Source organism: Odontesthes bonariensis, chromosome 16, assembly GCF_027942865.1.
Source record: "Odontesthes bonariensis isolate fOdoBon6 chromosome 16, fOdoBon6.hap1, whole genome shotgun sequence".
In the NCBI taxonomy this organism is placed as follows: domain Eukaryota; kingdom Metazoa; phylum Chordata; class Actinopteri; order Atheriniformes; family Atherinopsidae; genus Odontesthes; species Odontesthes bonariensis.
The window spans coordinates 17,871,435-17,888,473 of record NC_134521.1 but is presented as its reverse complement, the minus strand read 5'-3'; the positions used below and the strand labels follow the sequence as shown (position 1 = coordinate 17,888,473).

At 39.4% G+C, this 17,039-nt stretch overlaps 1 protein-coding gene across 3 annotated transcripts in view; it reads left to right on the top strand.

Annotated features, from left to right (window-relative positions):
• The first annotated feature begins 3,752 nt into the window (after positions 1-3,752).
• dscama (Down syndrome cell adhesion molecule a) overlaps positions 3,753-17,039 on the top strand; it is an 84,220-nt gene continuing 70,933 nt past the window's right edge. For 2 of the 3 annotated variants that reach the window (XM_075486488.1, XM_075486486.1), the window contains exon 1: positions 3,753-4,783. In XM_075486488.1, coding sequence (XP_075342603.1) covers positions 4,741-4,783 — 43 coding nt within the window. In that variant the 5' untranslated portion in view covers positions 3,753-4,740. The remainder of the gene's footprint in view (positions 4,784-17,039) is intronic. The other variant, XM_075486487.1, reaches the window with a different exon arrangement.

Here is a 17,039-nt window from a genome sequence, read left to right as displayed (position 1 = left end):
TAAATGTCTTTTACACAATCTGTAATGGAATTTAATCTTGTGAATCACCTCCTCCGATAACATCTCAGAGTGCAGTCCACATCATGTGCTAATGCTTAAATTCAGAAGGCCTGTGGATCGGACTGCTGATCACTCAGTGAGAACTGGACAGCAGAACATTGAGCTGCTACATGCAAAGTAGTCAATAAATAGGATTAATGAATAGCCTTGGAAAGGGCGATTTTAAACAATGTGTTATTGAACCCTGAAAAGAGTGTTAAAGTGGATATTTTTGTGTTTCACTTCCAAAACAATGATCCTTGGAACTGTTTGGCTGTTTTCAGCTAAATTGAAACGCAGCCAAAAAATGTTAAAAAATGCAGATGGTGAATCTTCTTGGTTGACAAAACATTGAGATCATACATCAGGATTGATGATATCAACAGTTTCTGTGTTACTAAGCCTGGACTTGTCGTGTAATTTCTCTGTTGTAGAGTTTCGTTTGAACCTGTCCAAGCAGAGACAGCACGATCCAACCTATAATGGCCAGGAGTTATTCTCAAAGGATTCACAATTTTGCATCCCGCAGACATGTCAATTCATTAATCTTGAATTGTAACTTTGTCTCATGATCTTTTTTAGATTTTATTGGTGGAGATTAGATTGCAAAGATAATCTAATAAAATGAGGTTCTCAGGATATACATTAGTACGTGTCTACATTATAATGTAGTTCAAATTATTCAATAATCTGACCAAGGCAGCAAAATCCCCTCATTCCTCTTGAAATACAGATTGAACATTTTAGTTTTCTTTAAGATATTTCTTGGCTTATTTGAATGGAATCAAAGTGCCATGGGGAATTCTGTTAATAAGAACAAGTCAAGTTTTCCTTTGTGAATGTAGCTCTTTGTAGTTATAAAGAATTAATGGATGTTATTCCAATCCTCACTGCATGTTGTCTCCCTGTTGAACTCATATACATGCGGTACACTATGTTGTACAGGTTTGTCTCAAACTTGTGGCATTAATAGGAATGAAAACTAAGAGTTGAAAAATGCCTTTTGATTTGAACAAGACCTCACAACTATCAGGGAGTTAAAGCAGGGATTCGACAAATAAGGTTTGAGCTGTATTTGACCATGCAGCAGTGATTTTAATCCAATATCTGTACACAAACTCTCCTCTGGGATACACAGTGAAGAGAATCACTCAACATATGGCTAAGTGATTAGACATAACAATACAAGGCAATTAATCAAGTAGACTGTTGAGAAATTGGGGCTTTTAAGTTGCTACTCCTGTGTTTGTGTGTGTTTTCAGCAACATAAAGCAGTGACCTTGTTGTAAATTAGTTCTTATGAAGCATAATTGTTTGCTTTTTTAAATTACTGTTTTTTCCTAGCTTGTGTTGAATGCAGGACAATTACAACCCAATTTCCAAAAAGTGAATGAAATGATGATCAGATCTCATAAAGCAATGTTCAATATTCAATAGAACGTTTAAGACATATCAAATGTCAAACGTGAGACACTTTAATGTTTCATGAGAAATATCAGCGCATCTTGGATTTGATGGCAGCAACACGTCTCAAAAAAGTTGGTACAGGGACAACAAATAGCTGAAAAAGTAAGTGGAACTAAAAAAGAAATGGGACGAACTGGAAGAACTTTAAAGAACATGTTGCAATTAATTAGGTTTATTGGCATCAAGTCAGTAACATGATTGGGTATAAAAAGAGCACCTTAGAGAAGCAAAGTCTGTCAAAGGTTAAAATGGTCAAATGTTCAGCAATCTGCAAAATCTGTATGGACAAATTCTAGAGCAATTCCATAATATTGTTTCTTAATGTGAATATTCCATCATCTACAGTACATAACATTATCAAAAAAGGCAAAGAATCTGAAGACATCTCTGTGTACAGATTGTTGAATGTGAATTTGATGCCTGCAGTCTAGACCTTTCACCAATGGAAGACATGCCAATTGCAATTGTGTATCATGAAACAAAAGAAAGCTACAAAGAAGACCCAGGACTGTTGAGGAGTTAGAATCCTAAATCAGACAAAAACAAAACAACATTCATCTCTCCAAGGTCCAACAACTGGTCTCCTCAGATCCCAGATGTTTACAGACTGTTGTTAAAAGAAGAGGAAATGCTACACAGTGGTGAACATGGACCTTTTTTAGATTCATTTTCTAGATTGGTCACCGCCATCAGTTTCGAGATGAGATCATATTTTTCATGAAATAGTAAAATGTCTCACTCTTAACAGTTGATTTTTTTTTCTATGTGCAATTGCGAATAAAATACTGGTGTATGAGGTTTGCAAATCATCACATTCTGTTTTTATTTAAATTTTAGTCAGTGTCCCAACTTTTTTGGAATCAGTGTTGTATAAATGTCCACAATGGAGTATTGCTCATACATAAAGGGTCTAAGTTTGGATTTGAGGTGTTTATGTGTGAGTCAGTTTTGCAAACAAGATGTCTCTTATCAGTTTTGACTTGGTAGCCTTATGCAACTGGAACAAAATAAATGAATAAGCATTTCTAGTAATAATGCATTTGGCTGGAGGGCCATTTAGAAGTGGCAGGTTGCAGACTGCTGCTATACCAAGGGAGGGAGACGAAGATGAGGCATGCATTTTACACTTAACAATAACTGGATGAAAAAACAAATCAGCCTTAATGGGATCTAAGGAGACTGACAGGAAGGGGGATTTGGTAAGATCCTCAAATAACAACAAAATAAACTCTTTGTATACAATATGTGAGGAACAAAGTATGTGTTCCTCTATGCTATGTATTTTCTTTTTCTGGTGGCTGGCATCAGTTATAATAATCCGTTTTATTTTGGGGATGTCTGGCTGGAAGCGCATGCAGGGGCCAGACAGGCGATGACAGGTCCTGCATTCCTGGTGCAGAAAATCTTCATGTGCAGGTCTGATGGGGATGCTAAATCTAAGAGACAGATACTATATCTGGGGGGAGGGATGAAGCCAAGACCGCCTTTAAACAAAAATGGGCCATGGTAGATTCAAACAGTCACATGGGCAGCGAGTGTCACTGCAATGCTATTGTACCGGTGCCTGTAAAATCATTTCATATTTAACTTATAATGAAAAGGTGTCCTTCCTACTGCAGGTCTGAATAACACTCTCTTAACACTAACTCGTAAAAATTCTATATCTGACATTACATTCTTCATATTAAGTCAAATGCTCATTGTTATAAGGAGGTCACATCAAATCAGATAAGTTTATTTGCTCCTCTTCTATTTAGCCTACACATGTTAATCCACAACCTCCTCCTACTCCTCCTGTGTGGTTTGAATGGAGTTGAACTCATGGAGGGGGCTAGATGTCTGACATGGCCGCTGTTTGATGCCCCCTGGTGCAGTGGGGGGGGGGGGTTGCCACTTATATTTGTCAAGGTCAATTAATGAATGCATGGGGTAAGGCTGGCAGGGTCCCCAAAACGCCCCAAGGGCTCATAAATTATCCAGAAAACACATTTATTTTAAAGACAGAATTTGATCTCCTAAAATTAAGGTAATTTAGCTATTTCCCCTCTCCAAATGCCTACATAGCATCCAGTCAGGTGTAGCCTACATCACTCCCTCTCCCTTCCTCCCTTTCTCCCTCCCTAAACATCAGTCCTCCAGCTCTCTACACCAGCAGTGCCTGCAAGGCATAGAAGGATGTCCTGCATGGGCTAATTCTGTCCTGCTTATGTTGATGTACAGTTCTCCCTCTGAATGGGGCACCTTGATCCGTCATTTCTGTGATAAACCAAAAGAAAGAGGTTTTTTTTTAACGCTCCTTGAGAGGCTCAGCTGTGCGCCCCCTCATCCACCACCCCTGCACCTTTAAGGCAATGGAGAGGGACAAAAGCGGCTGCGGTGAAGGAGGCGAGGGTTTATTCCACAGTGCTCTGAGGCAGGGCAGGTTCTAAGCGCAGGGACCAGTGTGCGCAGTTTGTGTGTGCGGCTGCGGGGGGAAGATGCGTGTGCTTGTTGCTTGCCGGACGGAGAGAGGCGGCGAAGAGAGAATGAGTTTCCAGCGCAGCTAACAATCAACTCCATGCGCTTTTTCAACCACGAGAAAAATTACAACTTTCACGCAGTTTTTTTTCTTTCCCCAATATACCTGCAATGACACATTTGGGTCTTTTCCATGCAGGCTTCTAATTTATTTATAGTTTAATAATCATTTTCTTTATTCTAATTTTGGAGGCTTTTTGTTTTGGGTTTCGTTGTTTTAATTGTTTCGCCGTGGAGTTGGGTGTGCGCATAGACTGTTTGTCCTGTGCGTTTCCAGCCTCTGACTCAGCAGCAGCAGCGGCACAGCTCACCTGGACCGGAGCGCACCGAGCCGAGTTCCCTCATGATCCACGCAGAACAGCACTCCGATACGGGGGGACGGCTGCACTGAGGCCTGGCGAGGTGCGGTGCGGTGCGGTGCGGTCAGTCCGAAAAAAAGGGGGAGACGCACAGTTGTGGATCATATACTATCTCCCGCTACCAGGAGACAATCAGCAGCAGGAAGAAGCTCAAACCTCCTCCTCTTCATCTTCTTCCCAACGTGCAGGATTGAGAGAGAGAGATAGAGGGAGAGAGGGAGGGAAACAGATTTGCAAGCTCCGTTTTCTTTCATTGCAATTGACTTGTTGAAGAAATAAAAGGAAGAAATAACAAGAAGAAAGAGTACGGGGAGAGAAGAAGAAAAAGCATAAGATTGGATATTGAACGGAGCGGGGCATGTGGATATTGGCTCTTATCTTTTCCCAGTGCATCTTGAATGGTAAGTGATGCATATGCACTCGTCTAACTTCAAGTTTAGGTTAATTATCCCACTGGGCCGAGCGTTGAAATAATAACCTGAATTATCTGGAGGCAAGTCTGCGTTGAAGATATTTATTTATTTATTTATTGTCCTGTAAAATCGAACCGAGGAACAGGCTGTTGCTATGTCCTGTCACAGGCAGTAGGCACTTTTGGTGGGGGGTTGATAGTTACATCTGCAGGAACCCTCAGAAAACCGGGGAGCAAAATCGTTTCGCCATTCATACATGTTCAGCATTTAATAATAACCCTTATAGTAAGAGAAAAGGAGAGCTTCAGAAAGAAGGAGAACTGTAGACTGAGTGATAGGTGCAGCATGTGCTGCATGAGGAACAAGGTATTTCTAAATATATCATAGCCTATTAGTTTTTCTACAATTCGTTTTTAGGAAATTTAAAGTCTAAAACAAAACCTTACAATTATTTTGCTTCATTCTCAGTAAATGCTATAAAATCTTATTGATTCTCTGTCATCCAGCTGCACATGCAGGGCCTCAGTCTGTTTGAATTTTCCTGCATCATTTTAAGGTGCCTGATTTGCATATTAGCAGTTTTCAATCACATTTATATACGTATATATATGTGGCTTATGAAAATAATCTTTTAATAAATTATTTAGTGGCAACATGTCTCCATGTTTATTTGGTGGTATCAGCATTTGTTTAAATCTTAAACCTACATTTGAATTGCATTTAGAGGGAACAATTATTTCCCTAACAAGAATAATTTCTTGAATTCAAAATTCAATCCCAAATCCAAGAAATATGTTGAACAAAATGTGATGTGTATCCACTTGTATGCTGTAATATAAGAAAATAACTTAATCATTTAAGTATTCAGTGGAATTACATTAAAGTGTGATTGCATGTTTGCATGCTTTCTGTGAAATGTATCAAAATATATTGTTTATATACTATAAAAAGGATTAAATTGGTTGGCTGCGCTATTTTTCCCCCCACCAGCATTGCACCCGCCATATTAGAAGCACAGACATGGAGTCATTTTGGACTGGGGGAAAATAAAAAAAAAAACAGACAAGCCCTTATCACCCTTGCCCAAGAGCACATCTAACAAAATGCATCCAGAGCCTGTTTTGTGCACAGTGCATTCCTCAAAAGATAAGCTTGATAATAGGCGGTTGTGTATTTATTGTACAATGGGTGACTGATTTTTACTCTTTCTTTAAAGCGAATACAAGAAGTGGGGAAGGGGGGTTAGGTAGGAGGATAAGGCACTGTATGGGTAGAGGGTGGGATGCGCGTGTGTTGGGGGGCAGAAATCAGCTCGAAAGACAATTAGACTATTATTGTTTTTTTTTAGCTCTTTAGAAAGGTAAGTGGAAAGAAAGGGGTTAAAAGGGTTAGAAATAAATAGTGGACAAAATATGAACAGAGATTAGAGGACGATGCGTCAAGCAAAGATGACAGGAAAACCATTTTGTGGCCATGCTAAGGGCTCAGTGAAGACAAGGGTTATTTATAGGAGAGAATGGAGCAAAAGCAAATATCCCTTTCTGGAAGAGAAGCAGTACAGTTCCAGAAACAGAGAGGACACTGATGGTTATTCCAAATCCTATTCAATGGTGGGCTGAAATCTCTGTTCACTGTGCTCGATCCATTGCTTTGCTTGTGAATGGCGTTCTCAGTCTCTTTGGTCCAGGCAACAGCGTTGCAAAATGGCTGCTGCTAGAGACATCTACATTTAAACTTTGAATGGCAGCAACAGCACTTGTATTTGTGATGAATGTTACATTTGTGACCGCTGCTGAGGCACTCGGTTTATTTGACACCGACCTTCCCTGTTGATTCAAAGATTTAAATGCAGTTTTTGTGTCAGAAATTAGAATCACTCAGATGCATTATGGCAAGCCCGTCTGTGTGTTTTCTTTCTTTACCATGCTAAATTGACAGTAGGCAGAATAAAAGATTTATGACTATTGATCTTTGATGGTATTGTTTCTGCCACACATTTGTTTTCATTGAACAGACCTGCAAAGATTAAACTTAATTGGCTGCTTCCATCAGAATCGTACATTTTGTAACCCTTCTAGACAGAGAGCTGTAGCTCCCTGAAATAAAGGCTTTTAGAGCTCTGGTCCAGTGCAGGCTGCTGAGGTTGTCTCTATGGAGACCCAGGTAATGAGTGTTGCTGCATTGTGGGCTATGGGCTTGAGAAACACTGCACTCTGTTCTGATGACCCAAGCAATGCCTCCTGATAGATTACAATCTTTTACTCTTTTCTGATTATTTCTTTCTAAGATTTCCTTTCAACACTTAAGATACCTTTTAAGGCTAAATTGTGTGAATGCTTGAATTGATTTAGATCCGTTTGATTATCATTTTCACGACAGCTCATGTAGATATTTGCACTGCTTGTTAGAAGAAAATGTATTACAAGATTACAATTTGTGTCTACCTTTTTGCAGTCATCCTCTCCGAGTAGTTCCCCAGTGTACAAACTCCCATTTAGCTCTGAACTGCTGTGTACCTGTTTAAAGACACATTTGCAGGCTCATCTATAGCAGATATCAACAATTCAGGACTGTAGAGAGTGAAATCTGCTGTAGAGTTCACTTCAGTGATGCTTGAGCTTTTGAAGTACGTTTGCAAAAGCATCTATTAAAACATAAATGTGATAGGAACAAAACATTCCAGTTATTAAGGGACTGAATTAGGGATGTGGCATAATATTGCTTTTGCTTTGCTACATGGGGATGAGGACCTGAAAAGAGAGGTCTGACGTGTGCTCTTTTGGATAGTAAGCTAGGTTAATATACAGCAATACTACTCTAAATACACTCGTTTGTATTCACAGTCATATATTTAAATAAGTCATAAGTGACTCAAAGCCATTCACTGTCCACCTCAGCAAACTCCATCTGACTTAATTTAATCAAAAACATCCGTTGGAATATAGTCCAGACAGTATGTTTCCTCAGAACGCGAGAGTTAAGTTTCTAGTATACACTGTAGACTTATTTCCTAAGAGAACAGTGCTCATGTTTTACAAAGTAAAGAGATGTATTTCCTTTCATTGCATCTCTGATCTGATGTAGCATTCCATGTTTGGGTCTATTTTATTGTCTTAACGAATTACCACCAGTCAAAATAACGTCGCTTAGAGGTCACATGAGGGCCAGTGGTAAACTGGGTTTGTGTACACTCGTGTCTTTTGGTATACATCTGTCACTTCACATTGAGTCAAGATGGGTTGACAGAATTACAGAAACACACATCAGCAAACAACAACTGAGCTCAGCTCCTGAGTCGCACATTAATACAGGCACAGCAGTCAGAAGTATGTAGGCCACATGGAACATGGCTTTAAAATGCTGTACGATTTCTCTGTTAAAGGATAAGACCGGTTTTTTGACATTGGGCCCTTGATTTCACATTATAACATGTTGTTCTACTCACCCCTGCTTGTTGTTGAACATTTGGAGCTGTTCCGAAGATATTCGAGAGGCGTCTGGCTGCTCTCTTGAGATATTCGGCCATGAAACGGTTTCCTATGGGCAAGCTTATACAGGCACAAACTATGCTGTTTATAATTTATTAATTAATGTACATTAGCACTGATAACGTGGAGGTGCGTCGCTTCCTTAAAAAAATCCGGGTTACTGTAATTTTGATTTTTTTGTCGTAAAGTGGGTGTTACTGACGTCCTCGTCGTGCTACTACCACAGACAGCCCACAGACCTGCTGCCTATTTATTCATTCGGCTAAAATTCAAAATTAGTAACCCGGATTTTTTTAAGTAAGCGACGCACCTCCACGTTATCAGTGCTAGTGTACAGTAATTAATAAATTATAAACAGCATAGTTTGTGCCTGTATAAGCTTGCCCATAGGAAACCGTTTCATGGCCGAATATCTCAAGAGAGCAGCCAGACGCCTCGCGAATATCTTCGGAACAGCTCCAAATGACCAACAACAAGCAGGGGTGAGTAGAACATCATGTTATAATGTGAAATCAAGGGCCCAATGTCAAAAAAACGGTCTTATCCTTTAAAGTAAAAAGTTGTCATGTCTGCATGTGTTTAGTTCTGATCTGAGTTACTGATGCTGCAATCAAGTATCGGGGTATTCATTCACGTTTATTTAAACCTTGGAAATAAATGTAAAAATAGATTTGAAATGCATCTTATCATTATCACAGACTTATTCCATTTCATTTATTCATATAGGATGTATTCATTACACAGTTACTACTTTGTTTAAATCATGCATAAGATGTAATATCAGGAAGGATTAGTGACTTGCTGTTTCGTGGACAGAGTGGATTTGCAAGTGCCATCGGGTCAAGATTTTTTTTTGTCCCAACCCAGTGTGTGTGCTTGTGCCTTGACTTGGCTGTGAGTAGACTCAAGCATATGTTAATGGCTGCACATTGAACTGTTAAAGGTTTCATTTAACCCAGACCAGAATGCTTAAGGAGATGATAGTGTGTAGTGAGGCAGAAAAAGAGGAGGAAGAGTGGGGGAAGAGGGACTCACAGAGTCAGCTCGTGTTATGTTGTATCTAAAGCTCAAAGAGTCATTTCAAATCAGCCTGGTTTTCCATGCAGAAACAAGGCCATGACGAACAGTCCTTCTAATTTTTCGTTCAGTTCATAGTGTTGTACATAATGAGTGCCACAGCCTACATTTACTGGTATTAATGTAGTATTGAGCCCTTTTACCTACATAGTGTGGTTGGATACTGTTAATATAAAGCTCCCTGCCACCTTTTCTGGTGATACTCCGTGACGTCAGGATGTGGATTTTATGAAAACACCATGATCATTTATCAAATGTCAGTAAATATGAAGTTGGATTTAATAAGGTCGAATCAGAAGTGCTCTTCCATCATGAGAGAAGGAAATGTTGCAGCTAAGAGACTTTTTAACAGAATAATTGTTTGTCTAAATCTTTTATTCATACACATCTATTACTTTGAAACAAAAAGAAGCGTGAATTTCAGGAGCACAGTTTACGGATTTCTCTTTTTATATTAACTAATGAGCTGTGACAAAACTTGCCACCACCAAAATAAGACACAATATTGTCTTTGGTTTCTGTCACCGTTTAAAGTAGAATAAGGCAGAAGCTGATTGATGCATCACTGGAGTGATGGCAAATCTCATTACTTGAATGTCTTTGACATTTTCTGTTTCATACATTCTGTCGTCTCTCAAAATGGCACTCCACTTGTAAAATAAGTTAGCTTTGTGTATTGGTAGAGTAAAGGCTTTGGACCACAGGTTCAGGCATGTGTTTGCTGGAATTGTGATGAAACAAGATCGCAATTAGTTGTAGTGTTTGTGTCTGTACACTTATAAGATAAAATAGGGCAGTAGGTTAATGCTGTGATTAGGCAGGTAACAGAGGGCACAAGGTAAGCTTTTTAAATAAAGACCATAGCCACTGTTTGCATTAACTTGGAAGATTTTATTTGAACTTAACATGCAAAGATGTACGAAACTCATAATATGATTTCTGATTCAGTGATTCAATCAACTTAAAGATGCATTGTGACATTCTTCATTCAGACTATGACAGTAAACCTCTGTGAGATCTACTGTAGTGGCCATCTCAGCATATAGTGTGATAATATACTAATGGGTTTTACTTGTTGTGTTTGTGGGTTCATAATACAAACAAGTTTTACAGATTATCTTAGTTGCCATTATCATGTATAAAGATATTGAAAGCCAGAGAATATCACATTTTTAAAGAAGTGTTTTCTTTTAAAACCTGCAAAATGCAAAGGGTGGGAAGGTCAAGGAGATGCATCAGTAAATGACCAAATAAAGTGATTGGACTGGAAGTGGGCATTTTATAATATATTCAATATGAATGATATGCCTAATTTGTTTATTGCTGTAAGTGACAGTTCACTTTCCTTAAATATGTATTTTTCAGGGTGGTCGTATAACGTGACTGGAGAAATTGTGCTGCGCTTTTAATTCACGGACAGTTGGTTGCATGCGCGGAGATTACGGTTACTTTGTGAATGTATGTTCATCTTCTTGAGAAGAGGAAGAGGAAGTGAGTTCATTCTATTCCCTCAGACATTGTCAAGGCACACAGTCTGTACTGTGTTGTATCGTGATAGAAAAACAACGGTGAGGCTTAATGATCCAAACAACTACTGTTCTACAGAAAGATCTGAAGTCCAATAACATGTAATTATGTCTTATCAGTTCAGTTAATAAAATAGGTTTATACTATAGTATACTTGATTATTTAGGTACACTGCACTGCAGCGATTGTTTGATGGAAAAAGCACAAGATTGGGATTCAAAGGACTCAAACAATATATAATTAATATTAGTAATGAAATTTAATACATAATTCTAAATGTGACCTTTTACAAGTTAAGAATTTCTCCTCAACAACTTCTTTTTGGCAATTTAATAAAGTGAGCAATGACTGTGCCATAGAAATACTCACATTTTTTTGCCCTGTACTCAACAACATAAATGTCACATCGTCTTTGTGTGACTTACATAGTTTGTTGAAATTTATTTGATAGTTTAGAAATGGAGATTGTCTAAAGTCTACATGCAGGAACATGGAGCTTCAGTTGTTATGTGTGAAAACAGCCAACCTGCTTGGTAAACACAGGAATTTATCCATTTGGAAGTTATTTCTATTCATTTGTTCTGGGGTTATTGACTGGATTTACTTTGACAGAATAGTATAGTTTAACAAAAAAAAAAAAAAAAAAAGCAATTTGATTGTGAAAAAGAAATTTCAATTTTTCTTTTTTTTTAAATTTAAGATCAAAAATAATCTCTGATGTGTTTTTGCTGAATTGCAGTTTAGAATACTGAATGCAAAAAAAAAAAAAAAAAGCCTATCAGTGATGAAATATCAAATCAGGGCCTCAATGGCAATTTCTTCCCCCTGTGGCTGACTACTGGACGTGTTCATTAGGCATAACCAAACCGCACTGATTAGCATTCAAAATCCAGCCCTGCTCCTGTAGCCCAGAATGTGTAACATTTTCAAACATTCTGGCAAATGTTTCATTAAAGTGTTGTTAGCCCCCAGCTTAATTCCGCTCCAGTCTCCACTCTATCGGGCCTTCCCAAGAAGTGATTATGCTAATTGCTGTTTGATCAGATGATTAAATTATAATTTGATTAATCCCGGGCACTAAACGCTCTGAATGTGTTGATGTGTATTTTGCTGCCCGGCAGTGTTTGCAAGGCCCTCTGTCACCAATCTGGCAGTCTGATTGCATACAACCCAGGTATAGGACCAGATGAAATAAATGCAAGGCTGCAAGTGGAGGCAGATGTGGACATCAATGAAAAACTGCTTTTGATGTATTATAGTTTTGTAATCATGGTAAACATGATGGTTAATGAAAGCTCCTTCTCATCTTTGTGCAGATTGAGTGCAGCTCTAATGCAGACAGCTGCCATTTTCGCAACCATTGCCTGTCTCTGTTGCTCTCAATTGACAGTGTATTCATCAGGGTGATTTATGACAGTGCCTTACAGAACTGAATTATTTTGGTTCTATACCATATACCCACAAAAAAAGGTATGTTTTAAGTTGGACATATTTTGACTTATTCTTCTTGAATGATGATGAATCGATGAGTTGTATGCACAAAAGCAGAAAAAATAGTGGTACAGAGAAAGACAAAAATCCACACATAATGAATTGACCCACGGTCGCTTTGCAATGTTGCAATAAAGGAGGGGCTGTATTCTGTAGTACGGCTGCTGAACATAAGATAACGTCTAAGGGAGACGGTGGGCTGTGAAAGGGAGGGGAGGCAGGGATGAGGCACAAGAGGGGTGGCTATGAGTGGAAAGGCAGTGATGTCTAGTTGTCTGACCTACAATCACTTTTAACCCCAGGACTTTGATTTGCCTCCAACATCGCTTCCCTGCTTTTTTAAATCTCTTTGTTTCTCTACTGCAAAAGTAATTAATTCTGCATCGAGATAATGCAAACTGTCAGCAAAATGTCTTTCTATCAAATCTTACTGCAACACCAGAATTCATGTGGACAACAGACTGGACTGGAGACACAACAGTGAAGCAATCTACAAGAAAGGACAGAGCAGACTGTACTTCTTGAGGAAGCTAAGGTCCTTCAAGGTTTGCAACAAGATGTTGCAGATCTTCTACAAGTCTGTTGTTGAGAGCGTCATTTCCTCTTGCGTCATCTGTTGGGGCAGCAGCATCAGAACCAGGGACCTAAAAAGACTCAACAACCTGATAAAGAAGGCTGGTTCTGTTCTGGGGACGGCTGTGGAACCTCTGGAGACAATAATGCAAAGAAGGATTTTGCATAAAATCAAGAGAATTATGGACAACCCTGAACATCCTCTCCATGAGACTGTTATCGGAAAACAGAGTCTCTTCAGTCAAAGGCTTCTTCAGTTTGGATGCAAAACGGACCGCTACAGGAAATCTTTCCTGCCCACAGCCATCAGCATCTATAATAACTCCTTGATTTAATTGAGCTACATCAACATTTAATTTCCCTCTGGGATAAATAAAGTATTTTTGAATTTGAATTGAATTGAATTGAATAATCTTCATTAGGTTCTGTTTACTTTTATGCAATTAAATCGTGTTATTCTACTATGCTAATGGCACAAAAATTTGACAAAGGGTTATGGTCTCTCCTCCTTTTTCAAGAATGTCTGCCAAAATATTTGGTCTACGTGGACTCCTCACATAGAAGTCAAACCAGATGTGGGCAGGCAGCTGATATCAGTACTGTCAACATTTCCCACAAACATTAATGGTCGGTGGTTTGCTAACCACCTATGGTAACTTTCAGCTCTCAGTCATTCACTTCAGCATATCATGTTCATTTAAGTAGATAATGTTATTATCGAAAACCTAATTTAAAGAAATAGGTTGGTCATTGAGTTGATTGAGGAATTTTCTTGCAGTTGCCTATTTATTTATAAATTCATTTATAAAGTGTCTTTCAAGAAACCCAAGATCACTTTACAAGTGTTGAATGAATAGCTAAACAACTAATTTACATATTAAATCATGTAACTCTGTGGATGGATATATGTACTTCCTATATAGCCTATACACTGTGCCATAGTACAAGTACTGTAGATGAATTGCAAGTTGTCAGCCTTCCTCCTCCAGCTAATCCCTTCGCTCATCCCTCCCTGTAGGGTTTAAAGTCCCTTCTCAGCTCACCTGAGATCCACTCTCTGTCTCTGTTCTTCTGCCTTCCCGTCAGCTCAGTCAATCAACAATATAGGAAACAGCAGTGGGTGGAATTTTTACTGAAATAGAAAAAATGCTACTCATCCACTCTGTCAAAGTGTGCACAGTGTATATTGTGCAGCACTGTATTAGATACAAATTTAAGTCCGTTGAATAAGTTAAGTCCAGTTGAAAGGTTCTACTCTAAAAGATCATTTGAGTAAAATTCTCCTCCAGCACTGTGTTGAAGGAAGTGAACCAAAAGTTAACCAAGTTTCAATGGACTTATGTGATTCAGGGAATGCCAGCAATGTCTCTGAAACCTCAAAATGACGTCAAAACTCCAGGTTAAGCTAGGTTAACCTCCTGCCAGCATAACATTTACCTTACAACTAGTGACAGTGATATCAATAATCTGCTTTAAGGTGTGTTGGAACAGCTCAAAGTATTTTCATAGATGCAGACTTCTGTAATCACAAAGGCATTGGTATAGAAAAAAAAGATCCTGCAACCATGCTCTGTGAGGCTGTGCTTCGAAACAACAGGAGCTGGCTAAATATTAGCATCAGCAAACCAGCAGTGACTGTTCAAATATATCCATGTTTGTCAGGTGGAATGTTTGTCTTTTTTTTATCATGCTAACTGTGGTACTAAATATGGATAAATATAAATAAAATGACTTTGAGGCTGATTGGGCTATCATTAGTTTTGCAGGTATTTAGTAATAAACTAAACTGGAAATAATTCAAATTTCCACCTAATTATGGCCTTAGTTGAAAAGTAAAAGGACCATTAAAGTAAAAATTAATCACAGGGAGGAGGACACAAGCTGCTCCTAAACTCAAAACCACCTTATGGAAACCACAGTGGTCAGCAGGAATATTTGGATTAGTAAGAAATGTAACATTGTCATACAAACATGAACAAACATGCATGGCTGCGATGTAAATTTGGAGAGGTGACCCACCACCTACTTCGAGCTCTGATTCATACATGGAGGTTTTTGTAGATTAATATGACATATTGCTTTGTCGTTTATGTGTTTTTATTTCAATGCTCTCACTTAACTGAGCATTATGAATGTCTCGTGTTATTCTTTTTCTCCTCTTCTGAATTTCTATATTAGTGTCAGTGGCAGCAAATATACTATGTTTACTCACTCACATTTTCTCCTCTTATTACTCAATCATGATCACGGCATTTTATTTCCACTCTCCTCCACTGTCTCAGTCAATTTGCAGAAATTTGTCCATTGCCAGCTTGGTGATATAACTGATTAAAGTCTTAAATGTACCCAGTGGGTGGGAACTCCCTCCTCCTCTGTTTGCGCTCATGTAAATGAGCGTTCATATGCATCAACTAACCCACTCCACAGTGACTCTTCTCTTGTCCTCCAGAGAGTTGACATCAGAGTAGGGTATCATTGGTTTTACATAGCGGCTGCATGGCACTGAATGCAGAGCTCAACATTATTCATGAGGGCAAATTGGACGCCAGTGATTTGGGAGAATGAGAGGACTCTGTTCTTCAATCTGCAGATCTCTGTTCATTGCAGCACTTCTCTTTACGGCTTATTGTGTAAGCCCCTAGGGCAAAAGAGGAGGGGGCGGAGGTTGTGGGGATGTCATCATGAGGCTGTCCCGTCCTCCACCCCATCGCCACCCCTCCCAATTGGTCTTTTCCACTCCCCCAGCCCCCCACACTCCCTCCCTAGGCGGTTTCTTTAGAGTTCTGCCTTAATTACCTGCATCGCCTGCCATGGGGCTGTCAGTGTGGCTCAGTGCTAGTTTGCCCCAGTGGAGTTGCCCTAATGTCTTGATGCCCTAGTGCCCGATCTGGCACAACAGAGATCTCTGACCTGGTGAGGACCACACTTTGGCTTACAGCCAATCAGACCTCAGTGTTTAAAAACATTAGGAGCCTTGGGCAGGGAAGACATGTTGAGGCTAATAGCTAATTCAATGTGATAAAATCATAGGTGAAAGGATTAAATTAGACTGTTGTTGAAGACAGTGGAGCAGACAACCACAGTAATCTAAAAAAAAAAAGAGAGACAAGTTTTTTTGTCATTTCAACAGGACAATGAGAAGACTTGGCAGGTTGATTAATGGTGATTGGTTGAAGTAAACGCAGGCTGAACAAAAAGCTATGGACACATCAGTGGGCTAATGCACAGGCTAATGCATAGGCCTATTTATGTTGCGTGTTGGTGGGTCCTGTATTGATCAGACATTTACTTAAATAAATTGCCTGGGTGATTTGGAAGCAACTACTGATTGGCATGGTCAGAGTAGAGGATCATGGGTGTTACGGAGCACATAATAAATATAAAAAGCTAGTTGTTTATTCTTTGGGGGGAAAAATATTGCTGAAGATCATTACAGCTGGGCCCTTTTCAAACTCAGAGTTACCTTATATTCACTTCCACGTGCTTCCAGTCAAGTATTCTCTGTAATGGCTGCAGGCAAAACCAACATAGTTTCTGTCTCCATTGACCTTCCTGACGTCTCGCCTGCACACTAAGCCCATGTCAGCATCTATGTTTTCATAGGCTTCTAGACATAAACGCCCACCCCTCAACGCACGCACACACATCCATTTCGCACATCCACGTACATTCTCCTTGACTGAAGCATGTCTGGTGCCCTTGAGCTCTATATGTTGTAGTAGAGGGTCCACAAAGACAAGACTGCACGACGAGTCACCTGCAGTCCACGATTAGAGGTTTCAGAAAAGCCTGCCACCAATAGGTGCTGACATGTGGGACTGTGCCAAGCATTATTTCACACAGCAAGCAGAGGGGACCACTTCACTAACCCAATAGTACCCCATCTCCCCTCCTCTGCTCCTCCCCTGAGAATTTCTAGGACAGACAAAAGAGAAAAGAGAGTCCATCAATTATAAATATTTTAGATTCATAATTTAACAATATGACTTCCTTTTTTGTGCGTTTTGGCTCAAAGAAAACTGCAATTGATTCAGACTCTGGCACAGGCTGCTATGTCAGAGACAGCATGAGTGTGTGGGTATGAAGGG